This window comes from Myiozetetes cayanensis, unplaced genomic scaffold (assembly GCF_022539395.1).
Source record: "Myiozetetes cayanensis isolate MyiCay16 unplaced genomic scaffold, myiCay2020 scf13, whole genome shotgun sequence".
Taxonomy (NCBI): Eukaryota; Metazoa; Chordata; class Aves; order Passeriformes; family Tyrannidae; genus Myiozetetes; species Myiozetetes cayanensis.
In genome coordinates, this window is record NW_026086937.1 from 16634207 (window position 1) to 16654948 (window position 20742).

The following is a 20742-nucleotide window of genomic DNA, read 5'->3' on the forward strand; positions in this document are numbered from 1 at the left end:
ATAAACTATAAAGAAGAAAAAATTAAAAAAAAAAAAAGGAAGGAAAGAAAAAAACACAAACAAAAACCCCAAACAAAACAAAACAAACAAACAAAAAACCCAAACCAAATCATTTTACAGTCATAACATTTTGCTTTCCAGAAAAAGGAAAAGCAAAACTTCCTACTAGGATCACTTAGATGATTCACTACTTATAAAATAGCATTCAAATCACTCTCTATGTCTCCAAAGCATTAGTATGCTGTTCTTATGGCTACACTAGACATCACCCCTTGTATTTCTGGCACGGTCACATGTTAAACAAGCCAACTAAACCACCAAAATTCAAATTCTCAACTATTTTGGTAGAAGCATTAGCTTGTGTTAATCTGGCCTAATTTTCACAGTTCTACCTAAATCAGCAATCTATTAAGACTCAATTAGTGTAAGGTATCTGCTTAACATTCTATACTTAATTCAAGTTTAGATGGCAAAGCCAGAAAGCAACAGGGTCACTCCTGGTCTAATCAGTTCCACTACAGCTGCTGGGGGTATGCACAACTTTACTGGGCTAAGCTGTCAAAATATTGTCAGGAGATGCTCAAATTCTCCTACATCACAGCTTTTCACTCATAGATATATACTCTATAAACTTAAACCACTCATGGTAAAAGTCCTCTTCAGAAGCTCACCGAACAAAAGTAGCCTCACTGAAAACAGGGTTTTGCTCCTGACCTGGGAGAACTGAGCGAGGCTGTGGTCAGATCCAGTACAGCCACTCTTAGGAATGGTCTTTACACTCAGAAACAGCAGCCATGAGTGCATTCCCTGCCACTGGCAGGCAGGTGCCATCCACGAAAAGCTCAGCAAGTTTACAAGTTGTCCCAGACTCTCCAAATGGAAGTTTTGTCTTCCTTTCTGAGACCTTCTGAGACCAGCTGCGTGTCACAGATACTGCTCCTCACTGGCACTCTTCTCACCACCACCCCCACAGATCTGCTGACAGAGCTGTTCATCTGAGGACTTCAAAACACCTTTAATTGATGGTCTAAGTTAGCCCTGACTTAGCTCAAAACAGATCTCCCACAGCTTGCTGCACTGGCAGATAATGCTCTGGTAACCGATCTGGGAGAGGACATCTGTCTACAGACAAGTTTTATGGCAGCCACTGTGCCAGCTCTGTTTAGCCCAGGGTGCAGGCTTGGCATGGACCAAAAGATGTCAGGAAGTGGGTACGAGAACAAGGCAAAAATGTGGTGATTCCTCCCTCAATGCTCACATCCTAGCTTCCAGATATCTACCTGGGGTGGGTAGTGGTGTGGAGTGTGTGTGTGTGTGTGGGTGTGTGTGTGTGTGTTTTCTGGTTGGTTTTGGAGAAAGAGAAGAAGGGGGAGATACTGTGTGCAGATGTAGTTTCTCTATTTAAATGAGAGGTTCACTTCCTATTTATAAAGCAAAATTATAGAGAACAAAATATAAAATATTGTTCTACTGATGTTCCACTTGACTCTTTCACAACTGAGTTGATATTTTAGAAAACAATTCACCCCATCTCTCTCTCAGAACCAGCTCTCTGAACTGCAACAGGTAACTTGACAAGCACAAAATACCTCCAAACTTGCTCGCCTAGATAACAATGCAGTGAGGATACTATTCCATGCATCCTGACAGTCTGCTTTAAATACCACCCCAAATTCCCTGAAAGGTTGCACAGCCTGAGCTGAAGTTATCCTGTCCACACTATCCAGCAACACCTAAACCAGCCAGGTTAAAGGCAGTGCATACATTTCAATAAACAATGCTGTTATGCCTCCTGATTATATAGAATACTCACAGCCTTCTCCAACAGAAAACCAAACCAAAACGTGCCCCAAACCTAAGGCATGTGTGCACATGCAGTTTCCTATGAATCTTCTCATGTCTAGGGAAAGATAAATCTTCCAGTTGACTGACCCAACCAATCTGTGTTCCTATTGCATTTACTAGATAGCAGCAGTGCTAGAAAGTAATCAGAATACCCAAAAGATGTTTTCCTAATACTAAGGAGATTGAAAAGGGTTTAGTATCTTTAATAGTTTTACATCAAAGAGGATTACAACAAGCAATGTAACGAATGCCCAAACTGGATTGACTTTGTACACAAAGCTTAAATCTCTGGGCCCTCAGGAAATTATTCAAAGACACCTAGAAACACAGGAATGTTAGAGTTACCCACTGATCATTGTCTGGTTTTTATCTGACAGGGTGAGCCCCAGATGGCAGGTTACACACCTGGGCTGGTAGCAGCCAGTTTGGTGCAAACCTCTGCCACAGGACAAGTCAACCATGAGCCAGCAACATGTCCTTGTGTCCTCTGAGAAGGCAACAGGGAAGGCCAATCCTATGGGGCATCAGGAAGAGTGTGGCCAGCAGATGCAGGGAGATCATCCTCCCCCTCTACTCTGCCCTGGTGAGGCAGCACCTACAGTACTGTGTCCAGTTCTGGGCTTCCCAGCCCAAGAAAGACAAGGAACTACTTGGAGAGGGTCCACTGGAGGGTTACAAAGATGATTAGGGGGCTGAAGCATCTCTCTTATGAGTAACAGTTGAGAGGGTAGGACCTGTTCAACCTGGAAAAGAGATTGAGAGGAGACCTTATCAATGCATACAATTATCTTAATGTCAAGAGGATGGGGTCAGATTCTCTTCAGTGGTACCCAGGGACAGGACAAGGCACAACAAGCACAAACTGAAACACAGAAGTTCCATCTGAATATCAGGAAAAACTTCTTTACTTTGAGGGTGACAAAGCACTGGAATAGGCTGCCCCAGAAAGGCTGTGGAGTGTCCTTCTCTGGAGATATTAAAAACACCCCTGGAGTGGATCATGTGCAAGCTGCTCTAGCAGGGGATTGAAGCAGATGATCGACAGAGGTCCCTTCCAACCTCAGCCTTTCTGTGACAGGTGCCCAAGGACACAGTGAGAAAGACAGAACTAAAACAACCTGTTTAGATGAGAAGTCCAGCAGCTCTAACCAATGAAATAAATGTTGAATTAAGAGATAAGATGCCAAATTTTGCTAACCACCTCTTCTGCTGTCACATGCAAAATCATCAAATCAGCTGACCTCTCTGTGGTTTTGTTTCCTCAGCTATGAACAAGCAGAGCAGTAATTCTTTGTTCTTTACTTTAAGCATGGCTAAAAATTAGTAAAATCTGCTGAGCCAAAGAAATGGATACAAAGCATTTGGATGCATGGAAGTACTATTTCCAGGATCAGAGCAGAGAGTTAATACCATTTTACTCCCAGTTATCAGGGACTGAAGTAGAACAACTGACCAGATGAGATAGTCCATTAGAAGTACTGGATTAAATGGTGGTAGTTCCATGTGCTAAATCCACCCCAGTGAAACTGCACTGCCTTCAGAAGTTCCCTGGGGCTGGGAGCACTTGGAACTGCAGAGCCAGGTCTACCCAGTGGGAACAAAATGCTCGTGTGCAAGGATGGAGTTTGAAGACTTCATCATGGCACATCAGAGACTATGCCAGTACCCTGTGTGCTGGCACAGCCCAGCGACAGGAGCCTCCTCCAAACATAGGCAGAAGATCAGCAAGAACAGATGCTGACCATACTTTTGTACTTCATGTTTACACTTATGTTGCTAAGACTGTACAACCATTGCTGCACTGCAGCCAGCTTTGTTTCTGAACCAATTCTAAGCATCCAGTGACAATCATTATTTTCAATGTAGACTGGCAGTAAATGGCATTTAGACCAGCATCTGTGATGTAACAGGCTTTTCCTACAAAAGAAGTTTGGGTTCTTTATGACTCATCTTCAGACCTTTTTCTTTCTCAGTCCTTGTAAAACTTCCTCCAGACATTAACAACAACAATTTAATCGATCACAATCTGCAGAGGTCTCTTAGGGACACGTTCCACAGATCAAAAAGAAGGTCATGCTATTGTTTCCCTTTAGCCATAAGAGCGGGCAACTGTAAAGAAAACATTTAACCTCTGCATTTCCTGAAGAAAAAATTCACTATTCACTATGAATACAGAGAGAATAAATAATACATGGATTGGAGAAATACCACAAACAGTAGGAGAAGAGAGAATATAGGTTTTGCATCATGTTCTCTTCATCCATATTTATGAGGCCCTCAGGTTTTCTGGGTAATCTGAATAAATGGATTTTGGATGATATGGACACGGTAAGAAAACTGCTTTCCATGAAGCAAGGGGATATAGCTGTGGATGCTGCAGAATTAGAGATGCTGGTGTGATATATACAGTTGCATTCATTCCAGGAGAGACCATGACATCACTTAAGAACATTTACCTGTGTAACAATTTTAAAATGGTAACAAACCTTCCTATGACCAGCTGCTGAGCAGAACCGTGCCACACTGAGGCCCTGCTATATCTAAACATTAAGTATAGATAAACATTTTTATAAAAGGGTGCTTTGTGGAAATCACAAAGAGAGAGAATGGACAGAATTAGTCAAAAAATGTTATCAGAGCCTAAGCTGTTTGAGAATAGCTGAAGGCCTAGTTTAGATTAAAGTGTTCCATGTATATATATACACATCTCTCAATATGCACCAAAATTGCTAAGAATTACTTATTCATCCGGACAAACTTTGAAAACGAGTGCCAAAAGTTAAAAACCAAACAACAGAAAAAGAAAACCCACAAGGAGCCCCAAAGCCAGACACAATGGTGGACAGAACCCAAGTACACAGGGAGACAGGGTCAGAAAAGGACTGTGTGGAAGCAGCTGCTCACAATACCTAAAAATAGCTTAGCATTCCTCCTTTTTGGTAAAGCTCCACCAGATGCTCCTGGTACCTTCTGGAAAGAGAGGAAGAAACAATTAAAAATCCATCAAGTAAGACAGCAGTAAAACAGCAATAACCCCACCCCATCACCATTTCTGACACACATCTGTCTGTTCGCGGTCCTTCTATCAAATCACAGTCCTTGATGAGCAAGAATTTAAATTCTCTTCATTTACATCAGGCACTGGGACTCAGCTCATCACTGCCCACCACTCCCATGGAGTGAGGAACTCCACCTGAACCCTTCACTCTTGTCTCTGCAGCAATTAAGCAGAGGGTGTCTCATGGTCAGACTGCTGTCCTGTCACCAACACAGTGACATCCAGCACCTCTCAAACCTCTCACCACTTGATCCCCAACAGTATTTCCTAATGATTAAAGCTGAATTAGAGGGAGAAGAAAAGGATATTATCCACATAAAAGACTCAATCCTTCATGACTGATTCCAACAGGACCACTTCCATGTAATGCATTAGTTCATTTAATTTTCTTCTTCCCAGAAAAAAAATGCTCTTTTCATCAGGATCCATGTCTGCTTCCACCAAGATGAATCCAAATTACCACCATGTTTTCTTTATGTCTGGAGGAAACCTGACAACACCCAAGTAACTGTTTATTGGGATTTTATTGTATTTTTTTTTAATTTAAGCTCCACAGCAGAGAACAGCAACTTCCAAGTGAGATTCAGTTTCAACCACTACTTTTCCAGTTCAGGATACTTCAAACTACTATGGAAAACAGTAGTAGCTGAGGAAATGTCAAAGTCAATGCACTTGCTTCTTATGCTGTTTATTAAATGGCACCATTAAATAAATCAAATTACATCAAATAAGCCTCTGTGGCTATTTGATGCCAACACGATGCATTATGTAGTGTGTAATGTTAGTGTAACTGGCAGGGTTGTCAGGCAACTTTTTCTTTATTTATTTTTTTTTAATAATAATATTGGGATACAACAGGTGGAGAGAAACCAGCCAAGAACCTGTCAGCCTAGGGAAGGTTCATGTTCACCTCTGCTCCTTCACAGGCAAAAGGGTCACATATTTTGGGTGGTTCCCTTCACCATGTAAATAAAGCTTTGGCCTGAGCAAAGTGCTTGAATCATCAGTGAGGTCTTATACATCACAGGAAAATTTTCCATTCTTAGAAAGAGCAGATGCCAACAAACACCCCTTGGCTGCATTTAAGAACAGAATCCATTTTCCACATATAAAAGCCCGAGGGAAAAGGAGTCAGGGTTACAACTCCAGCATCTAAAATAAAAAAAATAAATTCTTCAAGCAAGTGAAAATAACAAGCAGAACCTTTCTTTCCTTAATACTACTGGAATTTCACAAGTGGAAAGGAAGCAGACAGGAATCCAAATCTATTTTTAAAAAGTAGCAGCAAGAAACAACATAACCCAATTACAAACATATTATGAGTAAATGAAACATACTCCAAGGATTGTTGTTCGCAATACTAGGAAGCTTCAATCGACTTCTTATGTCACCAAGTAGGATATTGTGAAAGTCATTAAGACTAGAGATTTCAAAGAGAAAGAATTCACATGGAGTGTTCATATTTAATTCAGGTTGGAAATGATTTCAGTTTGATTTTCCAAACTGCTGAATACATCAGAATTGTAGATGCTCAATACTCCGAAAAAACCCCACAACCTGACAGTTTTACCTTGTTTCTCCACCTGTCAGAAATCACTGAAAACACTCCCCATTCACAAAACCGTTTTGGTTTCTAACAGATGCAACATACCCAGTGAATGGGAGGCCACAGGAGGCATCAGCAGTGGCATTAAATTCCATTTGTGATGCTTCTTGGACAAGGTGACAGCACAGCCTGTTCTGCATTCCCTTGAACTGCACCAATGTCACATTTTTTATAACACTGCCATCCCTGAATAACATCCAGGAACCCAGCACTGTAGGAACCTTCATGCTTCTCTCCCAGTGTTTTCAGCAGGGCTGAGGTATCACTACAGCACCAAACTAAAGCTCTGCCTGGAACTGAATCTTACCAGTCAGCTGTACTCAAGTCATACACTACAGGAAAGTGGCTGATTGGAAAATTCTGAAGAGTGAAGTTCTGTGGAAAATTAAGTAAAAACAAAACTATTTTCTTTATTTAGCTAAGAATTTTACCAGAGGGTGCTCCACAGCTTGCACCTTGTGCACATTTCTGACGATTCAGCAGCTGCCTCTGGTGCTGATCTGCCACTGGCAGATACCCCAGCTCTACTTAAGCCAGCAGGCTGAAGATGTGACCCTTATTTTCTAATTGAATTGTGACAAGATTCCCAACTGATACTTATTCCAAACATCTTGGGAAGCAAACTGGGATTTCTGCAGCAATGCAGTGCATTCTACAAGGATGATGCCAAGGGAACCACAGGCAAGAATAGCAGCCTCACTGAAAGAATCTTAACATGGCATATCCAATGCCTTTGGCTTTACTGTATCCCACACCACCAAAATCTTGGCTTAAAAAACCCAAACCACAATGCAGCACGTGCCAGACACTTCATAAAACTGCTCCAAGTGAGGGGCCTGATGCTTCACATTGCTCAAAGGAAAGGATAGCACTTAAGAAGCAAACAGTCGTGGTAAAAAAAAAAAATCCACAGCTAATATATGAGGAATCCTGGCTGTGAGCCCTATCAGATGATGCAATCTTCACCTGCACTGTAGAGTCAAACCCTGTTTCCTACCACATGACCCAGAGCACCGGTGCATTGCCACCTTCAAACACAGAGCCAGCCCCTCTGCCACATCATGATTCACAATGAGAAATACAGGAACCACTGCACGAGTTCGAGGGAATGGCTGTGCAACACCAATAAATACTGGGATATTTTTCTCCATTTTGGAGTTCTTCAGCCTAGTCTTTATCAGGAAAGGAATTTCTGAGGCCTCATTTTAATCCCAGCTTGTGCCCTAACATACTGGAAGGAAGTTATATACTAGGAAAGCTGACAGGATTTCTGCCCACCTGTCTCTAGATAGCATCTCTCAGAAGTGTTAAAGTCAGTCAGAACAACTGTTGCTAAAACTAGACTAGGCTCTCCAAAAACTCGGTTAACAGTGTGAAGTAAAATGCTGGTACCACCCTTAGAAGGAAAAACAATTCTTATGTATAACAAACATTAACAATCCCAACCTGGAAGACCTCCCTGTAATTCTGATAAAATATGAACAGTCATCTATTGGAATTAAGATAAATGGTCAGGGCACTTTAGGTAACTCAGGGCCTTCATCACCCAGGAGAAACATTGCTGCAGAATGAGAAACAAGTATTCTAACCCACTCCAAGCAGCTATTTTAAGCCCTCTAACTTGCCAACAGAGACAGAGTTTATGGGAGAGTGAGCCATGAGCAAACCCAGTGCCTTCCATATAGCTCAGGTCACAAGTCATTACCAGCCCTTTAAAGATGTCAGACAAACCACACACAAACAGATGTTATGAGGCAAAGGTTGTAAGTCGCTGTTGATATGCAGTGATAGTATGGAAAAACAGTGAACACAGAGTTTGTATGTACACACCCACGTGTGTGGGGTAGACTAAAGGAGGGGCAGCTTGTGTCTCTAGAATCCAGCATTAATTTAAGCTAAACTTAAGATCCCAGACCAGGTCAGGACTTAGCTGTACAGGAGTTTTAAGGTGAAAAGAAGTCCTGTCATCCTGAGATGAAACATCATATAAAAAGTAGATCTTTTAAGAAAGAAGCTTCCAGTCAAATCTGAACCAAACCCAGTAACTCTACACTTCAAAGGTTGGTTTCAGAAAAGTATTTAGCTACCTACAGTATGAATATAATATGCAGATAATATGTATGTGATATGCAGAAACAAGAAGTGAAAAAGTTAAATGGAAGTCAGGAACAAGCTGCCTTTAAGATCTGACACTTTAGGGCTTTTGATTCATGTCAGAACTGAAGTTATAGGATTGGCTGGGATCCAAGCACCCGAATTTGATATCCAGCCCCAAATCCTAATGTGTTCCTTTCTGCCATTCAGTGATTTGGTCTGTGTCTGAAATGCATCACCCAAATGAGCACAAGAGACCAAGAAGTGCTGGGTAGTCAGCTGGGAAGCCCCAAGTCTCACCTCTGTCACATGGCGTTTCAGATGCAAATATACACACTGTCCTGTTTTCCGGTAATGCCTTTCAATGTGTTCCCTTCCAAATCCCAGAAATGTGTTCATGCACACGTAGAGACCTCCTTCTGAATCCTAAAAGGAACGACACAAACAGTTACAACATAAAAGGAACTGAACAGGACAGAAAGGACTCAGTATGCATTAAAGAATCCCGAAGAATTGCAGACCCTTTCTGTTATCACAGCACTTAAAATAATGGCTTTCGTAGCACATCATGGTGTTTACATTATCAGTCCTCCAAGACACTTCCACATCATATCACATATCACATCACATCATTCCACAGCCTACAGAAACTCTTTGAAATGGGTTACAACTGCAGATTGGTGATTGTCCAAACTGGAGGTCCAGAAGTTAGTCTTGAAAAGTTCCACCTGAGTGCCAAATCCACAGAGATTTGTAGGGGCAGAAATTTGCAAAGCATAGAAATAATGAAGCACAGACATTTGTTTGAAATATTAGAATTTTTTTTTTTGCCGTTTGATTGCAAGAACACCATTTCAAATCAGAAGCACAGCAGAGCTGATGGTCCAGGGGTTCAGCCTGTCTGAGGAAAACAAATCTCAAGTGACCTTACAGCTCTCAAAACTGGCTAACAAAAAATTGGCCAGTGTTTTGTGTACATTCTTCAGTATCTGTCAGGGATTCTCTCTATTCATGCAACTAGAGAGCTTGAAGACAAGGGCACTACAAAGGAAATATAAAGATATATAATCCTGGTACTGATCACAAATGCTGACATTTCAGCAACATAATCTGGCAGAAGTCCCACAGCTTTTTGCTCTCCCAAAAGCTGAGTGTTGATGCTGGCTGTTACCAGGGCCTTGCTCAGATTTAACACCACTCTAAGATCTCTCCTATATCAGGCTGCCAGAAGGACTTTCAGTCATCTGCTCATTGGTGTTGGATCAATTTTTTCAAGCCCTCTAACATGTATTGTTTTGAATAGGTGGTGCATAACAAAGATTGAGCCTTTCAGAAGCTCTGTGACCTTCCTTCTATTGTGAGCATGTTTGTACTACTGGATAGTACAGAACATCTCATGTCAAATTCCCCAAAGAACAACATGATCTAAAGTCATTCATGGGCACACCTTAGAAGGAAATTAAAAAAAAAAAAATATATAAGTAGGGATCATTATCTCCAGAAACAAGTCATGATAGACACACACAAGTATATAAAGATGTATTGAAAGTTGTTACAGCAACAACCACTTTGACAGGATACCATCTGATAGTGCCACACAAGTTTAAACCAAGCTTGAATGTGACACTCTAAACCCAGTTAATTCTCCCCAACCTGCTTCAAAGATTGGAACTGAATATTTTTGTAGGACTTGAAGGAATCCAAACTTCCAGCTCACCTACACCACCCATAGCTGTATGCTACTCTTTCTAACATGCTCCTTTCCATCACTACAACTAAAGCCAGAACTGAAGAACTGCCTCAGACTCCAACAAATACTGGTATTTCCAAAGCATCCAGCAGAGCCAGGGAGCTGAGGAGCAAAACATGAAGACCAGAGAACTGATGTTTCACCCCAAGACCTTAGAAAATACTCGTCTCTTCTGCTTCTCTTAATGGGAAACAACACATACAAACTTCAATTTTTCAGATTTAACTGAGAGGTGAACATGTAATGAACTACAGAGCTGTTGCTTTACCTCCTTCTAAAGGTCAAGAATTGCCTTGAGCATTCCAGAATTAAAATATGCAATCTGAAGCAAGGGTTTAGCCTATCTGCCATTCACACCTAACATATACCATCAAGTCGTTCCTGTAACATCTAGATACCACAATGATTGCATTTGCAGATGAAACCACTTAGCCATCTCATTTCTGATCCACATAACCCCTGACATTCTACATAAAAAAAACCCCACAGCTATTTTTAATTTGAAATATTCACAGTCCAATATTCGCAACCTTGAGAACAGGGCTGATAGCTACAACTGTGCTCAAAAGTAATAAAGTTGTTAAAAGACAATTCCAAATCTGGTATTCAAAATATTTCCCAAATACAATTGTATTTAAAATATATTACCTTTATTTTAATTTCCACTACCCTTTCACAGATTTATCTACCTTAAGGCCCATTATACTTTTGCTGTCTGCTCTTCCATCCTGTGTTCCAAATCCTTTTGCATTATCTCCTCTGAGAAAGCCATGGATGCGTCCCCTACAAGAGGATCCTACAGGTACCCAGTCTAAATAAAAATATATAGTGTTGTCACTCTAGGGTCTCAGGAACTTTGTTTAAAGTTTTGTTTTCTTGGAGACCAGTCTCTCTTTTTCTGGAGGGAATCCAAGAGACCACTGAACCATTTCTGAGAAGCAGCCTATGACAATCTGACACTTTGAATATATGAGCTAAATGTAGAGTCTGAGTAAGCTGGTTGTGGTTACTAACAAAACAGTGATTTCTCCTGGAGAACACGGGCAGTGTTCTCTCACACAACATGGAAAGAAGTGGACAGACTGTCCAAAAGAGGTCACAGCAAAACAGGGGCCCCTGTGAAAAAACCACCTTTGTAGATGGCTGTACAAAGGATTAGGTCCCATTTGCTGCTCAAAAAAAACTCGACTCTGATCTAAGACAAACTTTGTGCTGGTTAATTTAACCCTACTGAGCACACAACCAGTTCTGGAAGGAATGATATTTTACACAGGCTGTGGCATGTAAATCTTTGTATTTGACATTCATTGTAAATATGTATGACATTTTATGCTGGAGGAAGGCAGCATATCTAAAATATTGAAGACACTATTTTAAACCAGAAAAATATAAATTGTCCTGACAGACAAAGCCAGGAACTTTAGCTGGGTATTTTTCCCCCCTCACCCTCGTTTGAGCATGAAGTGGACTTCACACGTAGTGTGAAGTTTAGGATAAAGTACAAACATTGCCTTCCTTTATTTCTCCAGTCTAAAGACACTGTTGGGGCTGAAGCTTGTACATGTTCAGGCCTTCATCACTACCCAGAAGGGCACTCAGGAGCAGGACAGTCTTCGCCCCCTCTAAGGAAGAGGAAAAGTGATTGCTCTTCACTTTGTTTCTTCCTGTTCTTTGCTGCTAAGATGGCCATGGTATTTTATTGAGGGAGAGGGAGACATACATTCCACACCAGGGAGAAAAGTACTTTAAAAAAACAAAGCAAAAAAAAAGAAAAAAAAAAGCTACTCTTACTTATTTAGATAACAATTCATGTTTTGAGGAAGGAAAGAGGTGCAGAATCCCCAGGGAAAGAGAGCAAAAATGCACCAGTTACTCCCTCTCAGGCCTCAAAAACAGAGCAAGGAAGCTGGTGGGTGAGAGGTCTGGAAATACAAATGCCAGTCCAAGAGGACACAGAGATCACCTCGTCTCTTCACACTGCTCATGGCACCAGGCACTAACAGCTTCCAAACACTACTAAACTGATCAGGATTTGGACTAATGACCTCTTATTCCATTACCAATGCCCCCAAATCATTTAGACCCCTCAGGGAAATCTAGCATTTAGCAATTTCAACTCCTGAGGTGGCTCAGACAACAAAGAATTCATAAAAACACAATGGCTTTGGTGATCTACTAACAGGGCAAACAATTACAGACCTGGGCACAGTGTCTGCTACACAGTGTTTGCTTTAGATCCTCTAGAACAATGGCAAAACTTGCTGAGATAGGTATCAGAGTAATGGTGACAAAAGGAAAGAAGAAAAGGAATAATAAGAAAAACTGGGCATCTGGTAAAGAGGAGAAGAAGGAGAAGAGGCAGAACCAAAAAAAAGAAATTGAACAACACAGATGTACAGAAACACTGATGTGAAAGTATATACAAGCAGTGAAGAGGAACCATGTACTACTGGAACTGGTGGAAGATGAGAGATGTGGGAAAAGAAGAGATGGGTGAGGCAGAGAAAGAAAGGACAAATGATCTGGGAGTAGGAAATATATTAGAGAGTTTCTAATAATGGGCTGTAAGCTTCAAGTGCAAAAGACATCCTTTCCCTGCCCTTGCTTTACAAAAGCCTTGAACAGCACTGAATACTCCCCTATGAGCAGGTTCTTTCACAATTGCTTAAAAAAGATGTCTGGTATCTCTGTTGTAGAATCTAGATGGGCACATGATCAAGGCCAATCCAATACAGCACTTACAACGTTCCTGGGAAGAAAAAAGCTGTGTGGGCCAATCAGTCACTAAAATGAAACCAAACCACCATTCCAAGAGGTGGATTGACTACTCACTCACGTGTGTAAGTCACAGGAGAACTACAGAGCAGGACACTCGTAATTCTGGAGCAGCATCTTGGACAAGTCACAGTCACAGGCAGGATCAAAACTTCACGATACATGAGCAAACACAATGGTAAAAGCTAACCTGAGGTCGGGAGCATTTCTAACCTGCAACCAGGAATACAGAAGTTCCACCCATCGATCATCACTGCTTCCACTGCAGCTTAGATTTAGGGAGTTTGATGGTTTTGGTTTTTGCAGAGCCCTGGCTGTATAGTTCTGCTGGTCACAAAGACAGCGCTGTGCTTCCAGAACAGAAAATCTGGGAAGAAGCACTGAGGGGAAAACTTATGGTTCCACAGCGACATTCAGCAGAGCTCCAGCATTGTCCATTCATCTGCATCTCTGTATTTATCATCTGACACTGCAGGTACCTCACAATCAAAGTCTCTCTGCTACCCAAAATACTCCAGTCCATCATCACTCCAGATAACAGGACAGTCTATCACACTTACAGAGGGAAAAGCCAGTAAGATCCAAATTTAAATCAATCCCAAGGAAAAGCACAGTGCAAATACACATTGTTTGTCCTCCAAAGCAGCACAGTTATTTCTCATCTGTCAGCCACTGCAGGCACAACCCTTACTGATGTTACATTCTCCACCTTCACAAGACCAGTGAGTTAACCTTCGTGTTCTGGAGCACTCCCAGCCAGCAGGACAGCTTTGGTATCTCCCTGTCAAGCAGCAGTACAACTCTGCTCTGACTTTTCAGGTAATCACTCACCACCAAGAAATTCACTGCCTCAGCAACTTGGAGGTCATTTTGCAGTTAGGCCAAAATCCTTTGTCTGGAGTATTCCATTTGTCTCGGTGTGTTCATTCCTCCTGTCTCCTCTCTGTTACTCCCATTCCATCAATGGAAGCAAGATATCAGCCTACCCCTCCCAGACACCAGCCACAGTGACCTTCTGATTTTCTTCAAGGAATATTGACCAAAGGAACAGCCAGATAGGAGCTGCTTATCTCTAGAAAGTTTTACACATTATGCTCACCGATATCCACTACACACTCCAGACTCTCAAGGATCTCAGTCTCAACTGTGCTGTATAACAAACAGCAGAGCATCAGCCCAGTTTAGCCTTTGGGAATTGTCCCAACATAACCATTACAGAGCTCCCGAGCCACAGAAATGAAGTCAGCAAGATTCACAAAGGAAGCTGTTGTCAGCAGCAAGGTTTTCCAGCAGAGCAAAGCCAAGCTTTCAGCTGCTCAAACAAACACAGTCCTGCTCTCTACAGAACCAGACTGCTTGGTCCTGTCCCTGTGTCAGACTCATGAGCTGTGCTGGGGTTGTGACCAACGCCCTCCATGGCGAAGGTTTCAGAGCACATCCATGTGCAACTTCCACAGCTATACACGTAAGCCTTTCCCATACTCCCATTTGTATCCCTTTTCCAGTTGTTGCCTCTCCCTCAGATGGGTCTGATCTAAAATGGCCAGAGGTCTTTGAGACCAGGATCCCATTAAAAGGTGGAATTTCCACAGATGAGTACTACACTTCTATAGAAATAACAGTAAGACAAAAGGTTACATAATGCAATCCTTTTACCTCCTGCATTCTACTGAACACAAAGTCAGGCTCATCCCTCATTCCTCAAAAGAGGAACAAGTGGATACAACAGGAATAAAAGTGGAATAAAAGTGAATACAACAGGAGAGAAGAAACCTACATCACAGCAGCATAGATAAGAAAAAAGGCACCAGGAGGGAGAATTGCACCTCAGATCTGAAAAATTAGAGGTACAGGACTACATCAGCCAAATTGCAGGGATGCAGTTGGCTCCCAGAGCTGCTGGGCCAGTCACTGGAGGAAGCAACAACCAACACTAGGCCAGGTTTGTGTTTCCTCAGCAGCCTGCCTTCCCTCCTCAGTTCCTGTATAAAAGAACAGCTAACTGGAGGAGGAACCCCCAGCACAGAAACAGAGCTTTCCTAGAAGACATAAAAAAAACCCTATAGAAAAGTAATTCAAATTTAAGTCATAAAGAGGCATATTTTCTCATGAGACAAGCAAACTAAAAAGTGTCACTAGGGCTCTTGAGTGCACAGAACTTGGCCTCCTGTTTCTGCCAACTTTCCTGGGGACCAAACCTAGTATGTTCTGCTGAAAGCAGGTCAAATCTAAGGACATGAATTCCTCATCTGTTTAGTGGTATTTCTAACAATACCACCTTTCTGAGAAGATCACCATGCTACAGTTAATCCATGTGGAAAAAATACACTGAATATCCACTCGTACCTCTCCTAGCTCACAATTCTGAACTCTTCCAACCAATGACTCCCATTGTAGCTCAAAGGTGCCATTGTTCTCAGATCTTCACCCAAGGCAGTAAGACTTTAAACTCATGGAAAGGGAACATCAACCAAATCTGAGAACAGAGAAGCTCCCTACATCCACTGGAACATGGATTTTCAATGACACTGTCCTACTCAAATCTAGACAACAAGACATCTGATAGGGTGACAAACAGGGCTGCAAAAGTCAGGTCTTGCTCTGCACAGTTGGAAGCAGAAGATGGAGCCACTCACACCTAGCACCTCATTTTCCTTGGCACCCCCTGACAGGAACAGCTCTGACTTTGACCTTTCCACCCTGTTTGGTCCTTTAAAAATTGCTGCTGAATCTTTCATCATCATCATCATCATCATCATCATACTTTTTATCCTAATACTCACAGGTCTGACGGTTTTCAGTGTATTTTAAAGATCATGGCACATCCTTAAATGAAAACTAATAATATGCAACTAGTATGGCTAAAGAAACTTGAGTACAGAATTGCTGCATTACTGGGTAGGTCGCTTTAACCTGTTCAAACACTCCGAAAATTCTCTTCTTTGGAGTAGAAGAAAGGGGGATAAGGAAAAAAAAAATAAATAAAAAGCAAACTGCTGAAATTAGATCTTGTATTGGGACAAAAAAAGTGACAGAACAAAACAGTTTGCATTGAGCTGACTCCAAAGAGAGACATGGTAAAGTTAAACTGTAACAAGGAGCATATTTCAAATGGCAAAACGAGAAGACGTGAGGAAATACTGAGAAATATTGTTACAGGAGAAAACACCTCCTCCATCAAAAATGCAATCTGGGATTTTAGCATGGCTAACAAAACCAAGAGCATGTTTTTTAACACTGATCATCTGCTTTAACATTATAACAAAGTCAGCAAACAAACAGTGTATCTTCTTTCAAAAAGAGGTAGGCACCTCAGCAGGGAGAGGCTCACTCAGGTGATAAGAAAATAAGTCACAAAGCCAACCTAATATAAAACATAAACATCTCCCTTCAGCCAAGCACCAGCCAGTCTGTATCCTTTCACTTTCCTTCTGAATGGAAAACTGTAAAAACACAGCTCTGCTATTTTCCATTTGTCAAATGACAGCGATTTACCCTTGAAAGCACAGGTTACATTTGCCCCTTAGAAACGTCATCACAGAAACAATATCCAGGTGTCTCTTAGATTACAGAGAATTAAAAATAAAATCTGCGACAAGTCTTTCGCTCAGCTAAGGTGAGGAGTGGTAAGGGCTGAAAAGCTTATTGGGAAACAATAAAAACTGGCACTACTTTTATTTTTATTTTTTACTGGTACTGCATAGGTTCAGCCAAGCCTTTTGCCCAGTGAATGCCCATAACACAATTTAATTAAAATTTTTTATATTGGAGGGCAGCATTTTCCAAAATCTGAAATCTCTTTCCAACAAAGTCAAAAGGACAAAATATTTTGAATATTGGGGGGGGAATCACACATGCTGATTTCAACTCCTTCTGCTGCTTTTATCCACAGTTTTTGTTAAGTTTGCTCAAATGTTTTATGCTTTGTTCAAATATATTGTTTAGCTAAAGAGCTTTTGCTGTGCTTACTTGAGGCTTGTAGGAGGGGTGGTGATTGATTGTTTTTTAATCTGTGACAGTATTTAATATCCCTCCTTACTTGTTAACAGAAATTTTTTATAAACCATAACATCCAAGAAGTCTGAAAGTGTTACTAAAAACATCAACCACGTGCTCACCCAAGCAAAAATTTGAAGGAAAGATTGTGGTATATTGATTTTCCCCCACCAAAACCTTCTTAAGTATATAATGCAATTATCGCCTCTGCGGTAGGGTCTGATTTGGCAGTTCTAATCAGCCGCCTCCAGTACAGTCAGGGCTGCTGGGTGACACTTGAGATCTGAAGAGTGTGGGTAAAAATAACCTCTGTTCAACAAGACATGATGAACACCAGACAGCTGAGTCACCTTTAAAACCAAGTTTGATTTTCTGTATTAGAAGGATTTATCAAAGAGAGAGGGAATTATTGAAAAGAAGCAGATAAAGGATTCCAAAAATCCATCTGAAATGTATCTTTCGTTTAATATTCTGTAATGTAAACCCTGAGCTTCCTTTTGATTGCTGCCACTGGCATTAACATCAATATGTAGTGCTCGATCACCTTTGGGAAAACTCATCTTCATGTGGAGAAACAACTTTGAATAAAACTTCAGCTCTGTTTAAAAAAGTGTAATTTCTAAGCACCTGTTCCTTACAGAGCACTGTCCATTTACAAAGGCTTCCAGTATTACCAGGGAAGTTAAAAGTGAGTCAGGCCCCAAATCTGCCACTGAACACATGCGTTTCGTGGAGCTGGTGGATGATTTTCAAGACATCACAAAACCAACACCACAGAAAGTTTACTGCACACGAAGCATTCATCTAACAGCAAACTAACCAAGCTAGTGGGGAAATACTACAAGCTCATTGAAGTTCAGTGACGTAAATGAAACCGTGGGGGAGAAAGTGTTTCAGGGGAACTTTCACATCGATTTTCAGGATGAGCCTTTATGTTGGAAGCTTTCTCTGAAGATTTTGAACAGAGCGAGCACCGAGGCAGTAGGAAAGCAAAACTATTGACATCTGCTCGCCAAAATAAACCAAGGAGAAGGCCAGGCTACTGCCTCCTTTTTATCTCCCTCGGTGTGAAAGCAAAAGCAGAGCTCCGCGGGGACGGGCAAACCCGGACAGGCAGAGCAGGCAGGGAAGTTTCCCCAAAACCCACAAAATCCCCGTGTCCAAGCAACCACTTGAGACTGCCTTGAGGAGGAAGATAAACAAACAAACGCAGGAAGGAACCGCGTTGCTGCGACGGAGCCGGGGATGTGCGGGGAGCGCTCCCGCCGCTCCAGCGCAGTGCGGGGCACGGGCCGCGACCCCCGAGCGTGGGAGGGAGGCACCGGGAGGGCGAGGGGGGGCCACGGCAGGTGGAGGAAGGGATCGGGGGGATTTTGAAGCCACAGGGAGAGGCGGCGGGCCGGGGAGGGGGCTGCCCTGCGAGCGGGGGTGCGGCGGGAAGCGGGAAGGGGCCGCTCGGGGCGGGCGCAGCGCGGAGGGGGCGCGGAGGCAGCCGGGGTTTGGTTCGCTGCACTCACGGGCGAGTCGTAGGAGAAGGCACACTCCGTCTTGTAGACCCGGTCCCCTGACTTGGGCACCCGGATCGTGGGCATGTAGGGGACGAGCAGCTCGCCCAGGTCCCCGGCGGCCATCTGCGCATCGCCGCCGCGGAAGAGCGCGGCCCGCTGCATCCTCCTTCCCTCCTTCCCTCCCTCCTTCCCTCCCTGCCTCCCTCCTGCCCGCCCGCCCTGCCGAGCCGCTCTGCGCGGGCGATGCAGGCGCAGGGCAGCCGGGCCCGGGGCAGGGCGGCGGCGGGAGCGGGCCCGAGGGAGGGCAGGGGGAGGGAAGATGCTATTTTTAATCCAATGGCAGGGGGAGCGGCACCAGCTGCGGCGGCGGCACTCGGGGGTCCCGGCGGGGGCGGGCGACGGGCAGGGCGGCGGGGGCGAGATTCCCATCCCGGTTCCCCGCCGAGGCCCCCGCGTTTCACCCGAAAACCCTCGTTCCCGTGAGGGAAGGACGGAGACTTCGCCTCCTGGTCTCCCTGTATAGCGCGGAGCAGGTTTCCCTTTGACCGGTAATTATTACAGTCTCTTTTATTTATTTTTTTTTTAAGCAATTAAATACTATATATATATATTGTATTTTTTCTTTTTATAAAATAGCTATAGCAAAAAATATACTGTGTGTATTTTGAGGCTCAGTCCCTCGCCCGCAATTGCCCAGTGCCGCGGTGCAGGCGTCCCGTGTGTCCGGTGACTGTCGCGGTGCCACCACGGCCGCGCTGACGGGTCGGATGTCGCAGGGCAAGCGGGGCAGGTCGGTGTGCAGGAACGAGGGGGTGGGATGCAGGGCGGGAATGCCCAGCCTGGGATGTTCTGGGATGCCACTGCTGCGGCAGTGCCAGCGACTAAACCCAGATCTCACAACTTGAAGTGACAGTACCTTCAGCTTAAAGTGCCATTTTTGGGCCATTTGCTGTTTCTCTCTGCTTTTCACTTCAAAAAAATAGTCAGGGGAAGGAGGAATAGAGTGAAGTAACTTTGTAGGAACAAATATTGAAATAACTTTTTTTTCCAAGCAATATCTAATAACTATTGCATATGCCTGGCAGTAGCAGCATTGAGGAAATGACAGGCCCATTTAAAATGAAGATGAGTAATGAAGGTGAATAACCTTCCACCACATCCACATTGTATCCAAGGATTCATTGATCACTTCCAAGCAGGTGATGTGACCTTCACTAGAACCACCTTTTACCTCATAATCTGAAGTTTCAAAAGGTGGTTCTAGAAAAATCTCAATTAAAAAGAGAATGGAAAAATGTTTGTATCCAGTTGTTACGAACAGGCTTTGAGGGTGAGCAGAGCAGCACACTCTGATCTCAGGAAGTTTTCTGTAAGTGTTGGGAACAACACCGAGGGCAGAATGTGATGTCCATGGAATGATTTTAGACTTACTCAAGAACAGACATTACATCAGACTTGTGAGCTCTTTGGATGCTGGATAAAAAACACTAATACAGAGCCAGACAGATTTATTTTACCTGAGGAGACTTTGTGCTTTTTTAATGGCTTCCCTTATGATATAACTCAGCATTTATAAACAGTTAGAGCCACAATAAGACATATGAGCCATCTAACCTGAAAGATTGATTCCAACAAAAAGGACAAGCAAAGCACTGATACAAAATCAATGTCTTTCTAATGTTTGGCCCTGCCAGGAAACAGCAGATGAGGCAGTTTTTGCTTAAAATAGTCCATGCAGTGTTGCTTAATGTAAAGAAAGAAATTTAAGTTCCAAACCACAAGAGGATCAGGGGTTAGTAAAGGGCTTGGGTTTACCTCCTTTAAAAAGTGGGGGTTTTGAATGTGGAGAGATAATTTAGGGTCACAAACTGTAAGAGGCACTTTCCGTCACTCCTGAGACATTTAAAACCAGAGGAGTACCATGGCCTGTAGAACACGAGGAAACACATCCCTCTAGTGGCAAAAGCCTGCCAGGTAAGAGAGAACCCTCTGTATTCCCTATGGAATTGTTAAAAGTGGTGTAGAAAACCAGCTGTACAGTTCTGAAAATACATGGCAGGTAAGTGTGGGGCTGTCCCAAGTGCAACTTGCTTGATCCTTGCTCTTCAGC

The 20742-nt window shown here is 42.9% G+C and overlaps 1 protein-coding gene across 3 annotated transcripts in view; it reads right to left on the bottom strand.

Moving 5' to 3' along the window:
- USP13 (ubiquitin specific peptidase 13) overlaps positions 1 to 18942 on the bottom strand; it is a 52290-nt gene extending 33348 nt beyond the window's left edge. For 2 of the 3 annotated variants that reach the window (XR_007627954.1, XM_050308524.1), the window contains exons 1-3: positions 18642 to 18942; positions 8904 to 9029; positions 4755 to 4815 (exon numbers count right to left, since the gene is read on the bottom strand). Coding sequence is in view for 2 of the 3 variants with exons in the window: in XM_050308524.1 (XP_050164481.1) it covers positions 4755 to 4815; positions 8904 to 9029; positions 18642 to 18794 (340 nt within the window). In the remaining variant the exon portion in view is untranslated. The remainder of the gene's footprint in view (positions 1 to 4754; positions 4816 to 8903; positions 9030 to 18641) is intronic. The other variant, XM_050308523.1, reaches the window with a different exon arrangement.
- Positions 18943 to 20742: the final 1800 nt, after the last annotated feature.